Source organism: Balaenoptera physalus (assembly GCF_965194825.1).
Source record: "Balaenoptera physalus genome assembly, chromosome: 14".
NCBI classification, from domain to species: domain Eukaryota; kingdom Metazoa; phylum Chordata; class Mammalia; order Artiodactyla; family Balaenopteridae; genus Balaenoptera; species Balaenoptera physalus.
In genome coordinates, this window is record NC_138893.1 from 54,358,906 (window position 1) to 54,374,456 (window position 15,551).

Below are 15,551 nucleotides of genomic sequence, written 5' to 3' on the forward strand. Positions count from 1 at the left end.
CCATGTGAGACAGGAAGTGGAGACTGAGATCTTGCATAAAATGAACTCCTTCAAAGGGCTTCCTAATCATTAAACCATTTAACCTGACTTTAGGCATTCTTTCTAGCCTGTCCCCAGATGCAGATGTGATGGTGATAACTGCAGCTCTCGTCGAGCCCTTACACAGCAGGCGTTTGATGTTCATTGCCTGGTTCCATGCCCATGATACCACCATACAGCAGGAAGGAGATCTCAGGGGACAGTGGAAAGAAAGAAAGAAAGAGGGAGAGAGAGAGAGAGAGAGAGAGAGAGAGAGGGAGGGAGGGAGGGAAGGAGGGAGAGAGAGAGAGAGGGAGAGAGAGAGAGAGGGAGGGAGGGAGGGAGAGAGAGAGAGAGACAGAGAGACAGAGAGACAGAGAGACAGAGAGAGAGAGAGAGAGAGAGAGAGAGAAAGAAGAAAGAAAGAAAGAAAGAAAGAAAGAAAGAAAGAAAGAAAGAAAGAAAGAAAAAAGAAAAGAAAAGACAAGACTAGAAAAACTCTGTCCAGTGGCTGAAAGAAGTGGCAAGAAATCTTGCTATCTTTCCTAGGTTCTAAGTGGGGGTAAAAAAATATCTTCTATGAGAAACTGAATCCCAAAGCCTGTTCCTCAGACAGGTATAAGTTCTCAAATTTCATTTCCTATGTATGGAAACCATAAACTTAGAAATTAACATAAAAATTGATCTAGGACCCATAGAATCCCAAGAGCCCTGAAAAAATGAAAATCAGGGTTACACTCATTGCTGAGGGCATATGAGACTCTTGCAGAAAGGAATAAACCTCCCCCACAAAATGAACTTTAACTAAAAACATTAGAAACACAAAAAGTTAATCCATGAAGGATAATCAACAGAGACAATAACTTGGAGAATTAGTACCCCAAGATGCAGAAATAATAGAACAATCTGTGGGAGATTAAATAGGTATACATAAAAAGACTAAAGAGTCAATGGGAGAATTTGAAACTATTGTGGGGGAAAAAAAGAACAGATCAATTTAGAAGCCACTAAATAGGGCTTTTGGTAATGATAACTATTTATTGAAACTGGAATGGGATAAATAGTATATTGAACACAACTGAAGAGAGAATTATTGAAGTAGAAAATAGATCTGAGGGGGAGGAGCTTCAAGATGGCAGAAGAGTAAGACGTGGAGATCACCTTCCTCCCCACAAATACATCAGAAATACATCTACACGTGGAACAACTCCTACAGAACACCTACTGAACGCTGGCAGAAAACCTCAGACCTCCCAAAAGGCAATAAACTCCCCACGTACCTGGGTAGGGAAAAAGAAAAAAGAAAAAACAGAGACAAAAGAATAGGGATGGGACCTGCACCAGTGGGAGGGAGCTGTGAAGGAGGAAAGGTTTCCACACACTAGGAAGCCCCTTCGTGGGCGGAGACTGAGGGTGGCGGAGGGGGGAAGCTTCGGAGCCACGGAGGAGAGCGCAGCCACAGGGGTGCGGAGGGCAAAGCGGAGAGATTCCCTCACAGAGGATCGGTGCCGACCAGCACTCTCCAGCCCAAGAGGCTTGTCTGCTCACCCGCTGGGACGGGTGGGGCCTGGGAGCTGAGGCTCGGGCTTCGGAGATCAGACTCCAGGGAGAGGACTGGCATTGGCTGCGTGAACACAGCCTGAAGGGGCTAGTGCACCACAGCTAGCCGGGAGGGAGTCCGGGAAAAGGTCTGGACCTGACGAAGAGGCAAGAGACCATTGTTCTGGGGTGCGTGAGGAGAGGGGATTCAGAGCGCCGCCTAAATGAGCTCCAGAGACAGCGCAAGCCACGGCTATCAGCGTGGACCCCAGAGACGGGCATGAGATGCTAAGGCTGCTGCTGGAGCCACCAAGAAGCCTGTGTGCAAGCACAGGTCACTATCCACGCCTCCCCTCCTGGGAGCCTGTGCAGCCCGCCACTGCCAGGGTCCCGTGATCCAGGGACAACTTCCCCGGGAGAACACATGGTGCGCCTCAGGCTGGTGCAACGTCACCTCTACCGCCACAGGCTCGCCCTGCACTCCATACCCCACCCTCCCCCTGGCCTGAGTGAGCCAAAGACCCCTAATCAGCCGCTCCTTTAACCCCGGCCTGTCTGGGCGGAGAACAGACAACCTCAGGCAACCTACACTCAGAGGCAGGGCCAAATCCAAAGCTGAACCCCAGGAGCTGTGTGAACAAAGAAGAGAAAGGGAAATCTCTCCCAGCTGCCTCAGGAGCAGGGGATTAAACCTCCACAATCAACTTGACGTACCCTGCATCTGTGGAATACCTGAATAGACAATGAATCATCCCAAATTGAGGAGGTGGACTTTGGGAGCAATGATATATATATATATTTCCCCCTTTTTCTCTTTTTGTGACTGTGTATGTGTATGCTTCTGTGTGTGATTTTGTCTGTATAGCTTTGCTATTACCATTTGTCCTAGGGTTCTGTCTGTCCGTTTTTTTCTTTTTTCTTTTTTTTAGTAGAGTTTTTAGCTCTTGTTATCATAGGTTGATTGGTTTTTTGGTTTCGTTGCTCTCTTCTTTCTTTCTTTTTTTAAAATTACTTAAAAAAATTTTTTAATAATTATCTTTTATTTTTTATTTTAATAACTTTATTTTATTTTATTTTGTCTTTTTCTTTCTTTCTTTCTTTCTTTCTTTTTTTCTCCCTTTAATTCTGAGCCATGTGGATGACAGGCTCTTGGTGCTCGAGCCAGACATCAGGGCTGTGCCTCTGACATGGGAGAGCCAAGTTCAGGACATTGGTCCACCAGAAACCTCCCAGCTCCACGTAATATCAAACGGTGAAAATCTCCCAGAGATCTCCATCTCAATGCCAAGAGCCAGCTCCACTCAACGACCAGCAAGCTACCGTGCTGGACAACCTATGCCAAACAACTAGCAAGACAGGAACACAACCCCACCCATTAGCAGAGAGGCTGCCTAAAATCATAATAAGGTCACAGACACCCCAAAACACACCACCAGACATGGACCTGCCCACCAGAAAGACAAGATCCAGCCTCATCCATCAGAACACAGGAACTAGTCCCCTCCACCATGAAGCCTACACAACCCACTGAGCCAACCTTAGCCACTGGGGACAGACACTAAAAACAATGGGAACTACAAACCAGCAGCCTGTGAAAAGGAGACCCCAAACACAGTAAGTTAAGCAAAATGAGAAGACAGAGAAACACACAGCAGATGAAGGAGCAAGGTTGAAACCCACCAGACCTAACAAATGAAGACGAAATAGGCAGTCTACCTGAAAAAGAATTCAGAATAATGATAGTAAAGATGATCCAAAATCTTGGAAATAGAATGGAGAATATACAAGAAAAGTTTAACAAGGACCTAGAAGAACTAAAGAGCAAACAAACAATGATGAACAGCACAATAAATGAAATAAAAAATTCTCTAGAAGGGATCAATAGGAGAATAACTAAGGCAGAAGAATGGATAAGTGACCTGGAAGATAAAATACTGGAAATAAATACTGCAGAGCAGAATAAAGAAAAAAGAATGAAGAGAATTGAGGACAGTCTCAGAGACCTCTGGGACAATATTAAACGAACCGACATTCCAATTATAGGGATTCCAGAAAAGGGAGAGAAAAAGAAAGGGACTAAGAAAATATTTGAAGAGATTATAGTTGAAAACTTCCCTAATATGGGAAAAGGAATAGTTAATCAAGTCCAGGAAGCACAGAGAGTCCCATACAGGATAAATCCAAGGAGAAACAGGCCAAGACACATATTAATCAAACTATCAAAAATTAAATACAAAGAGAAAATATTAAAAGCAGCAAGGGAAAGACAACAAATAACATACAAGGGAATCCCCCTAAGGTTAACAACTGATCTTTCAGCAGAAACTCTGCAAGCCCAAAGGGAGTGGCAGAACATGTTTAAAGTGATGAAAGGGAAAAACCTACAACCAAGATTACTCTACCCAGCAAGGATCTCATTCAGATTCAAGGGAGAAATTAAAACCTTTACAGACAAGCAAAAGCTAAGAGAATTCAGCACCACCAAACCAGCTTTACAACAAATGCTAAAGGAACGTCTCTAGGTGGAAACACAAGAGAAGAAAAAGACCTACAAAAACAAACCCAAAACAATTAAGAAAATGGTAATAGGAACATACATATCAATAACTACCTTAAATGTAAATGGATTAAATGTTCCAACCAAAAGACATAGACTGGCTGAATGGATACAAAAACAAGACCCATATATATGCTGTCTACAAGAGACCCACTTCAGACCTAGGGACACATACTGACTGAAAGTGAGGGGATGGAAAAAGATATTCCATGCAAATGGAAATCAAAAGAAAGCTGGAGTAGCAATTCTCATATCAGACAAAATAGACTTTAAAACAAAGACTATTACAAGAAATAAAGAAAGACACTACATAATGATCAAGGGATCAATCCAAGAAGAAGATATAACAATTGTAAATATTTATGCATCCTACATAGGAGCACCTCAATACATAAGGCAAATACTAACAGCCATAAAAGGGGAAATCGACAGTAACACAATCATACTAGGGGACTTTAACACCCTACTTTCACCAATGGGCAGATCATCCAAAATGAAAATAAATAAGGAAACACAAGCTTTAAATGATACATTATAGAGATAGATTTAATTGATATTTATAGGACATTCCATCCAAAAACAACAGAATACACTTTCTTCTCAAGTGTTCATTGAACATTCTCCAGGATAGATCATATCTTGGGTCACAAATCAAGCCTTGGTAAATTTAAGAAAATTGAAATCATATAAAGTATCTTTTCCAACCACAATGCTATGAGACTAGATGTCAATTACAGGAAAAAATCTGTAAAAAATACAAACACATGGAGGCTAAACAATACACTACTTAATAACCAAGTGATCACTGAAGAAATCAAGGAGGAAATCAAAAAATACCTAGAAACAAATGACAATGAAAACACGATGACCCAAAACCTATGGGATGCAGCAAAATCAGTTCTAAGAGGGAGGTTTATAGCAATACAATCCTACCTTAAAAAACAAGAAACATCTCAAATAAACAACCTAACCTTACACCTGAAGCAATTAGAGAAAGAAGAACAAAAATACCCCAAAGTTAGCAGAAGGAAAGAAACCATAAAGATCAGATCAGAAATAAATGAAAAAGAAATGAAGGAAATGATAGCAAAGATCAATAAAACTAAAAGCTTGTTCTTTGAGAAGATAAACAAAATTGATAAACCATTAGCCAGACTCATCAAGAGAAAAAGGGAGAAGACTCAAATCAATAGAATTAGAAATGAAAAAGGAGAAGTAACAATTGACACTGCAGAAATACAAAGGATCATGAGAGATTAGTACAAGCAACTATATGCCAATAAAACGGACAACCTGGAAGAAATGGACAAATTCTTAGAAATGCACAACCTTCTGAGACAGAACCAGGATGAAATAGAAAATATGAACAGACCAATCACAAGCACTGAAATTGAAACTGTAATTAAACATCTTCCAACAAACAAAAACCCAGGACCAGATGGCTTCACAGGCGAATTCTATCAAACATTTAGACAAGAGCTAACACCTGTCTTTCTCAAACTCTTCCAAAATATAGCAGAGGGAGGAACACTCCCAAACTCATTCTACGAGGCCACCATCACCCTGATACCAAAACCAGACAAAGATGTCACAAAGAAAGAAAACTACAGGCCAATATCACTGATGAACATAGATGCAAAAATCCTCAACAAAATACTAGCAAACAGAATCCAACAACACATTAAAAGGATCATACACCATGATCAAGTGGGGTTTATTCCAGGAATGCAAGGATTCTTCAATATACGCAAATCAATCAATGTGATATACCATATTAACAAATTGAAGGAGAAAAACCATATGATCATCTCAATAGATGCAGAGAAAGCTTTCGACAAAGTTCAATACCATTTATGAAAAAAACCCTCCAGAAAGTAGGCATAGAGGGAACCTACCTCAACATAATAAAGGCCATATATGACAAACCCACTGCCAACATCGTCCTCAATGGTGAAAAACTGAAACCATTTCCACTAAGATCAGGAAAAAGACAAGGTTGCCCACTCTCACCACTATTTTTCAACATAGTTTTGGAAGTTTTAGCCACAGCAATCAGAGAAGAAAAAGAAGTAAAAGGAATCCAAATCAGAAAAGAAGAAGTAAAGCTGTCACTGTTTGCAGATGACATGATACTATACATAGAGAATCCTAAAGATGCCACCAGAAAACTACTAGAGCTAATCAATGAATGTGGTAAAGTTGCAAGATACAAAATTAATGCACAGAAATCTCTTGCATTCCTGTACACTAATGATGAAAAATCTGAAAGTGAAATTAAGAGAACACTTGATTTACCATTGCAACAAAAAGAATAAAATATCTAGGAATAAACCTACCTAAGGAGACAAAAGACCTGTATGCAGAAAATTATAAGACACTGATGAAAGAAATTAACAGTGATACAAATAGACGGAGAGATATACCATGTTCTTGGATTGGAAGAATCAACATTGTGAAAATGACTATATTATCCAAAGCAATCTATGGATTCAATGCAATCCCTATCAAACTACCACTGGCATTTTTCACAGAACTAGAATAAAAATTTTCACAATTTGTATGGAAAAACAAAGACTCCGAATAGCCAAAGCAATCTTGAGAAAGAAAAACGGAGCTGGAGGAATCAGGCTCCCTGACTTCAGACTATACTACAAAGCTATAGTAATAAAGACAGTATGGTACTGGCACAAAAACAGAAATATAGATCAATGGAACAGGATAGAAAGCCCAGAGATAAACCCACACACATATGGTCACCTTATTTTTGATAAAGGAGGCAAGACTATACAGTGGAGAAAAGACAGACTCTTCAATAAATGGTGCTGGGAAAACTGGACAGCTACATGTAAAAGAATGAAATTAGAACACTCCCTAACACCAAGCACAAAAATAAACTCAAAATGAATTAAAGACCTAAATGTAAAGCCAAAATGTAAGGCCAGACACTATCAAACTCTTAGAGGAAAACATAGGCAGAACACTCTATGACATAAAAATCACAACAAGATCCTTTTTGACCCACCTCCTAGAGAAATGGAAATAAAAACAAAAATAAACAAATGGGACCTAATCAAACTTCAAAGCTTTTGTACAGCAAAGGAAACCATAAACAAGACGAAAAGACAACCCTCAGAATGGGAGAAAATATTTGCAAATGAAGCAACTGACAAAGAATTAATCTCCAAAATTTACAAGCAGCTCATGCAGCTCAATATCAAAAAGACAAACAACCCAATCCAAAAATGGGCAGAAGACCTAGATAGACATTTCTCCAAAGAAGATATACAGATTGCCAACAAACACATGAAAGGATGCTCAACATCACTAATCATTAGAGAAATGCAAATCAAAACTACAATGAGGTATCACCTCACACCAGTCACAATGGCCATCCTCAAAAAATCTACAAACAATAAATGCTGGAGAGGGTGTGGAGAAAAGGGAACCCTCTTGCACTGTTGGTGGGAATGTAAATTGATACAGCCACTATGGAGAACAGTATGGAGATTCCTTAAAAAACTAAAAATAGAACTACCATATGACCCAGCAATCCCACTACTGGGCATATACCCTGAGATAACCATAATTCAAAAAGACATATACCACAATGTTCATTGCAGCACTATTTATAATATCCAGGACATGGAAGCAACCTAAGTTGACCATTGACTGATGAATGGATAAAGAAGTTGTGGCACATATATACAATGGAATATTACTCAGCCATTAAAAAAAACGAAGTTGACTTATTTGTAGTGAGGTGGATGGACCTAGAGTCTGTCATACAGAGTGAAGTAAGTCAGAAAGAGAAAAACAAATACTATATGCTAACACATATATATGGAATATAAAAAAAAAAAAGGGGGTTCTGAAGAACCTAGGGGCAGTACAGGAATAAAGATGCAGACGTAGAGAATGGACTTGAGGACACAGGGATGGCGAAGGGTAAGCTGGGACGAAGTGAGAGAGTGGCATGGACATATATACACTACCAAATGTAAAATCGATAGCTAATGGGAAGCTGCTGCATAGCACAGGGAGATCAGCTTGGTGCTTTGTGACCACCTAGAGGGATGGGATAGGGAAGGTGGGGGGAAACACAAGAGGGAGGAGATATGTATATGTATGGCTGATTCACTTTGTTATAAAGCAGAAACTAACACACCACTGTAGAGCAATTATACGCCAATAAAGATGTTAAAAAAACAAACAAAGAAACAGAAAACCAAAGTAGTTCCAGAAGTTGTAGACACTGGAATAAGGCAAGAAAAAGAAATTAAATGCATACAAACTGGAAAGGAAGAAATAAAACTTCTGATTTCCAAATGACATGTTTGTCTATGTAGAAGATCTCAAGGAATCAACAACAAACAAACAACTCCTAGAACTAATAAGTGAGTTTAAGAAGATGGCAGAATACAAGACCAAAACACACAAAAATGCTTATATTTCTAATAATAAACGTGCAGACACCAAAATTAAAAACACAATACCATTTATAATCACTCAACAAAAATGAAATACTTATACACTTTAAAAAACATGTATAATATTTGTGTACTGAAAATTACACAGTGCTGGTGAAAGAAATAAAGACCTACATAAATGGAGAGAAATACCATGTCCATGGATTGGAAGGAAGACTCAATATAGTAAAGATGCCAGTTCTCTCCATATTGATCTGTAGTTTTAATGTAATTCCCATTAAAATCTCAACATTTTTTTTTTGTAGACATAGATAAGCTTACTTTAAAATTTATATGGAAAGACACAAAATTCATATGGAAACATAGCTAAAACAATGGAAAAGAATTCTAAAATGAGAGTAATCACTCTGCCTGATATTAAGACTTACTACAGGCCTTCCTTAGTATCCCTGGGGGATTGGTTCCAGGACCCTTCACGGATACCAAAATCTGTGGATGCTTAAGCATCTTATATAAAACGGCATAGTATTTGCATATAAACTATGCACATCCTTCCATATACTTCAAATTATCTCCAGATTACTTTTAATACCTAATGCATTGTAAATGCTACATATTTGCTGGTGCACAGCAAATTCAAGTTTTGCTTTTTGGAACTTTCTGGAATTAAAAAAATACTTTTGATCCACAGTTGGTTGAATCTGCAATATTAAACCCATGGATATGGAGGACTGACTGTATATAATTACAGTAATAAGACAGTGTTATATTACCAGAGGGATAAACACATTGATCAATGGAACATAATAGAGAACCCAGAAATAAACCCTATTACTATATGACCCAGCAGTTCCACTCTTGGGTATTTATCTCAGAGAAATGAAAATCTTCACAAAAACACCTGTTCATGAATATTCATAACAGCTTTGTTTGTAAGAGCTGGAAACAACCCAGATGTCCTTCAACAAGTGAATGGTTAAACAAACTGTGTACTACTCAACAATAAAAATAAACTATTGATACATGCAACAACTTGGATGAATCTCCAGGAAATTGCACTGAGTGAGAAAAGCCAATTCCCAAAGGTTATATATGGTAGGATTCCATTTAAATAATATTCTTCAAATGAAAACATTTTTGCAGTGGAGAACAGATTAGTGGTTGAGAGTTTAGGGATGGGTTGGGAGGGAGGGGAAGGGAGGTGGATGTGATTTTAAAATGACAATATGAGGGATCCTTATGGTGATGGAACTATTCAGTATCTTGAATGTGGTGGTAGATACACAAACCTATACATGCGATAAAATTGTGTAGAACTAGACACACACACACACACACACACACACACAAGTATACATAATGGTGGGGAAATCTGAATGAGATCAGTAGATGTCCATATCCCAGTTGTGATACTGTACTATAGTTTCATAAAATATTACTATTGGGGGAAACAGAGTAAAGGGTACACAAAATCTCTCAGTATTATTTCTTGTAGCTGCATGTGGACCTACAATTATTTCAAAAAATTTTCAATTTACAAAAACTATTTCATATACAGTAAAAAAGTAATATTGAACCTCAACATTATGACCATTGCAAAACTTGTTTTATTGTTTGTTGTGGGAAATGTATTGCTCACAGAATAACACCTATTGAATGACTCATTTAAAACAAAAAACATAATTACACAAAAAGACTGAAAATATGTAGATGCAGAAAAGTTATATGAGGCAAACACTAATCAAAATAAAACTGGCATAGCAATATTAATATCTGTCAAAATAATCTTTATTATGGATGAACATTATTACAGATAAAGAGGGTATTTAATGATGAAAGAAGCAATTTAGCTGGAACATTTAACAATCCTTAACTTTAACCAACATAGCCTTGAACAAAATGAAGGAAAAATTAAAAATAAAGGAGAAGATGACAGTTCACAAGCTTAGTTCTCAAGGTTGTTTAAAACACTTTTCTCGGTAGCAGATACACTAAGGAGCCAAAAACATTTGTAAGTAGAATATTTGAACAACATATGTGACACCCTTCAACCATCAATTTTGGAAACTGATGCACATTATTTCAAGGATATAAGGAATATTTATAAAAACGATCACATAGTGGGCTACAAAGCAAGGCTCAAAACACCAAAGAATTGATACCTTGGAGCATGGGCCACCATCCGTGGCCAGAAGGCCAAATCCAGCCTGCCATCTGTTTTTGCAAATAAAATGTTATTGGAACACAGCCATACCCATTCATTTACACAGTGTCTACGGCTGCTTTCACACTATAATAGCAGAGTTGGGTAGTTGCAACAGAGAATATATTAACCACAAAACTTAGAGTATTTACTATCTGGCTTTTTACGAAAAAGTTTACTGACCTGTGCCTTGGAGAATAGGTCCTTGGAACACAAAGCAATGTTAGACATCAATAACACACACAGAGAGACAAATGTTTAGAAATTAAAAATCACACCTCTCAATAATCCAAGGATCAAAGAAGAAAGTCCAAATGGAACTTACAGAATATATCAAAGTCTAACATTGAAATGTACATGTCAAAAGATGGGATGCAGGCAAAGAGGAACTCAGAGAAATTTTAGTGTTAAAATGGTAATATTAGAATGTAAGAAAGATTGAAAATTAATGTGCCAAACATTCAACTCAAGAAGCTAGAAAAGGATTGCTGATTGATTTGTTACAAAGGTGCCAAGACAATTCCATGGGGGAAAAACTAGTCTTTTCATCAAATGGTGCAAGTACAACTGGATATTGCATACAAAAGAATGAAATTAGACCCCTACCTCACACCATATACAAAAACTAACTCAAAATGATTGAAGAGCTAAATACAAGAGCTAAAACATAGAATTAAACATAGATATAAATCATTATGAGTTTGGATTAAGCTGTACATGTATACCTCAGAAATATTGTAGGTTTGGTTCCAGACTACTGCAATAAAATGAATATAGCAATAAAGTGAGTTGCACACATTTTTTGGTTTCCCACTGCATATAAAAGTTATGTTTACAGTATACTGTAGTTTATTAAGTGTGCAAAAGCATTATGTCTGAAAAAACAATGTACATACCTTAATTAAAAAATACTGCTAAAAAATGTTAACTATCACCTGACAATTCAGGGTTGCCACAAACCTTCAATTTGTAAAAAACACGCAATAAAGTGAAGCACAATTAAACAAGGTATGCCTGTAATTTATTATATATGATACAAAAAGGAACAAAAGAAAAAATGCATAGATTGGACTTCATCGAAATTAAAAACTTTTGTGCTTCAAAGGAGAGTATCATAAAAATGAAAAGACAATCTATAGAATAGAAGAAAATGTTTGCAGATCATATATCTGATAAGGGTCTGGTATCCAGAATATATAAAGAATAATTATAACACAACAATAAAAAGACAACACAATTAAGAAATGGACAAAAGATTTGAATAGACATTTCTCCAGAGAAGATATACGAATGACTAATAAGCACACGAAGAGACATTCAACATCATTAGTCATTAGAGAAATGTAAATCAGAACCACAATGAGATGCCACCCACTTCACACCCATTAGGATGGCTATAATCAAAAAGATTGACGATGACAACTGTTAACGAGGATGTGGAGACACTGGAACCATGATGCTTTGCTGGTGGGAATGTAAAATGGTGCAGCTCCTTTGGAAGACAGTCTGATAGTCCTCTAAAAGGTTAAACATAGAATTACTATATGCCCCAACAATTCCACTCTTTGGCAAATACCCAAGAGAACTGAAAATATACGTCCACACAAAGTAAATGGCATCATTACTCTCTTGCAGATGGCAAGGAGAATGCTATGCTTCCACAGAGCCCTGGGACCTTGCATGCTGGAGCTGAGACCTTCTCACCCCGGGTCCGAAGAGCTACAACCTCAAGGACAGAGAGGATATGGCCGGGAGGGGTCATCCCCTATGTCATCGGAGGGAACTTCACTGGTCAGTAGCTCCTGGTTTGGGGCTGGGTGCTTTGTCTTCCTAGGTGGGCAAAGTCCTCCCAGGAAGGACTTAGGTGGGATGGAACAGACCCTGGAGCTGTAGCAGTCCCCCTGCTGAAGCTCCCTCTTGCCCACAGGGTCTAGTGCAATTGGCCTGAGGAAACTGCAGTCTCTGTTGGTGCTATGTGCTCAAAAGTGGTCACCTGGTCCCTGAGGCTTCATGCAGGGGGTGACCCTATGACCCTGGTGGAGTCCCCGCCCTCCTTCCTGACAGCATCCATGCCCTTGGTTCCGTTGCACTCCCATGGCATTAACCCAGGGCCTCCAGTGCCAGATCCTTAATTAGGTGCTGGTGATAAAAATATGACTAAGATGTCACCCTGCTCTCAAGGGGCCCTCAGTCCTAATAAGAGAGAGAGAGATGTGTTCCTAAAGAATTAAAATGTGGGAATTGTCATCAGCTACTAACTTTTGTTCCTTGGTGTCTTAACCATGTTCTTTCAGATCTGGTGTGTTTTCTGGCCAAAGATTTATATAATCTTCTTCCAAATTAGCTAATTTTATATAGAGAACTTTGTTTACACAGAGATATTTGTTATTAGTAGGATTGCCATTTTGGTGAGTAATTACTCTATAAATAATTTTAACTAAAAGTGTCAAGATGTCACTTGACACTTGGATGGCTAAGTTTCTCTTTCTTCTATATGTATGTTTTGGGGGGACATTATGACACCACACCCGCATCTTCTACACTATGACGGGAGCCTCCCAATGGTTCGTTGGTTTGTTTTTTGCAACAAAGTCTTTCTAGAATTCAGACCCAATCCCCAACTATCCTGTGTACTTCCCAAACAACTATTTTTCTAGATCCTTCTCATTGCGTCTAGCAAAATCAAAATACAGTAATATTATTTATTTCAGATTGATAGATTTTGAAAAGAATACTTATTGACTAGATGCAGCTATCAGCCTAGAGTTTACAACTACTTTATTCTTGCTCCTAATTTACTTATTGCTTTTCCAATTTCTAGTCAAGTAAATATGAAGAAAGGTTCAGAGGAAGTATGAAATTCATCTGTTTTCAAAGGACTTGTAGAAAATTATGCTCAAGGATCCCCCAGCAAGACTACGTGAGAGAGTGGCATGGACATATTTACACTACCAAATGTAAAATAGATAGCTAGTGGGAAGCAGCCGCACAGCACAGGGAAATCAGCTCGGTGCTTTGTGTCCACCTAGATGGGTGGGATAGAGAGGGTGGGAGGGAGACACAAGAGGGAGGAGATATGGGGATATATGTATATGTATAGCTGATTCTCTTTGTTATACAATAGAAACTAACACACCATTGTAAAGCAATATACTCCAATAAAGATGTTAAAAAAAAAAGAATGATATAACAGGATTATTATATTTGAAAAAAAAAGGATCCCCCAGCAAACACTGAACCCCAATGCAAAAGTAGCATGAATGTACATGCAAATAGAATTTATAGAGCATATGGGAATACCCTCCTATAGGTATAAAATAGAATGAAGGGGTGGAATGCAGTGCTGGTGATTTACTTCAAGAGCCTAAAATTGCCAAATTGAATAAGCTGAGTAACATTTTTTTAAATTTAGAAAGTACTTTCAATACAAACGAAAAGCTGGGAAGCTGGGGACATTTTGAAAAATCTATTTTTACCCTCTCTCCCAATTCACAAACTCCTACTCTCTAAGTTTTGGTAATTCAGGAAATTTATATTGTATTCTTAGCTAGGGAAATCCTTAGTCCTAGTTCATTTTTTATTCTGGGGCACACAAATGAGCTTTTTTTGATCATTAGAACATGCTTTGTTGTGAGCCAGCATCTAAGGAAGCTATGGACCTGTCATTTCAGGAAGCCAGAGAGCCATTTTTAAGCAGGCCATGAGACACTGGGAAAAGCACACCTGTGTGACCTTCATAGAGAGGACGGATGAAGAAAGCTTTATTGTGTTCAGTTACAGAACCTGTGGGTAAGTGAAAGCAAGTTCACCTCAGTGGCATCTGAGGCAGACAAGTCAGATGGCTCATGAGTCTTGAATTTTCTCTCTAAAACAGTGTTTCCAATATGCTGTAATATATAGAAGCCCAGCATTTGTCAGAAACTCTTCTTGCCCTCAATGAACTCACAATCCAGGGACAAAGTAGGTAGGTCAAGAGGAAGACTCCAGAATGACAAGGTGTCTGTATCTCCTGTCATGGGAGCAGTTGAAGGAATTGGGAGTGTTTTCATACAAAGTGGTTGTGAACCACCTTGGGGCCAGTGATTCCACTGAGAATCTGATGAAGCTATGGGCTCCCTCATTATGGATGTACATATATGCAAAATTCTGCATGTAATTTTGTGGACTCCATGGGCTTACAGACTTCCTCCAGAAAACATAACAAATAATAAGATGACTGGATTATGACTATCTGTTATGCCAATAAATGTAAGTGTGATATACTCTCCTACTGAAAGGAAAAGTTTCCCATATTAGTTCAAAAACTTAAACCCAACTACATGCTGTATACATGAGATGACTACTGAAGAAAATGATGCAGAAAGGTTTAAAAGTAAAAGGTAAGAAGGCATACAGGCAAATACCAACAAAAATAAAGCTGGGATCACAATTCTAGTTGTAGACAGGTTTTTTTGTTGTTTTTTTAGTTTTGTTTTTTTTTTTAAGTCAGTAAGTACTAAGAAAAAAAGGTGAGACACTTTATAATGAGAAAGAATTCAAACTACGGTGAGAATATAACAGTCATAAATCTTTATGCACCAAACAGCATAGCATTTATAGTCATAAAACAAGCCCCAGGGGTTTCAAGGGTAAATTCACAGAAACACCAGCAGCAGAAGACTTTATTTCATGTCTGTCAACCCAAGTAGATCAATGTCAAGTTGACCAAAAAATAAGTAGAGATTTGTAGAGGACTGGAAAAATATAATTAGGAGAGTTGATCCTGTGGGTCTATCAGATTCTATAACCTGATAACACATTTTTTAAA

General features: G+C 38.2%; 1 protein-coding gene across 1 annotated transcript in view; it reads left to right on the forward strand.

The window, feature by feature from the left end:
• The window catches only part of TLL2 (tolloid like 2), a 139,482-nt gene that overhangs the window by 69,652 nt on the left and 54,279 nt on the right, over positions 1-15,551 (forward strand). The window contains exons 4-5 of the mRNA XM_082423659.1: positions 12,380-12,535; positions 14,416-14,533. Coding sequence (XP_082279785.1) covers positions 12,380-12,535; positions 14,416-14,533 — 274 coding nt within the window. The remainder of the gene's footprint in view (positions 1-12,379; positions 12,536-14,415; positions 14,534-15,551) is intronic.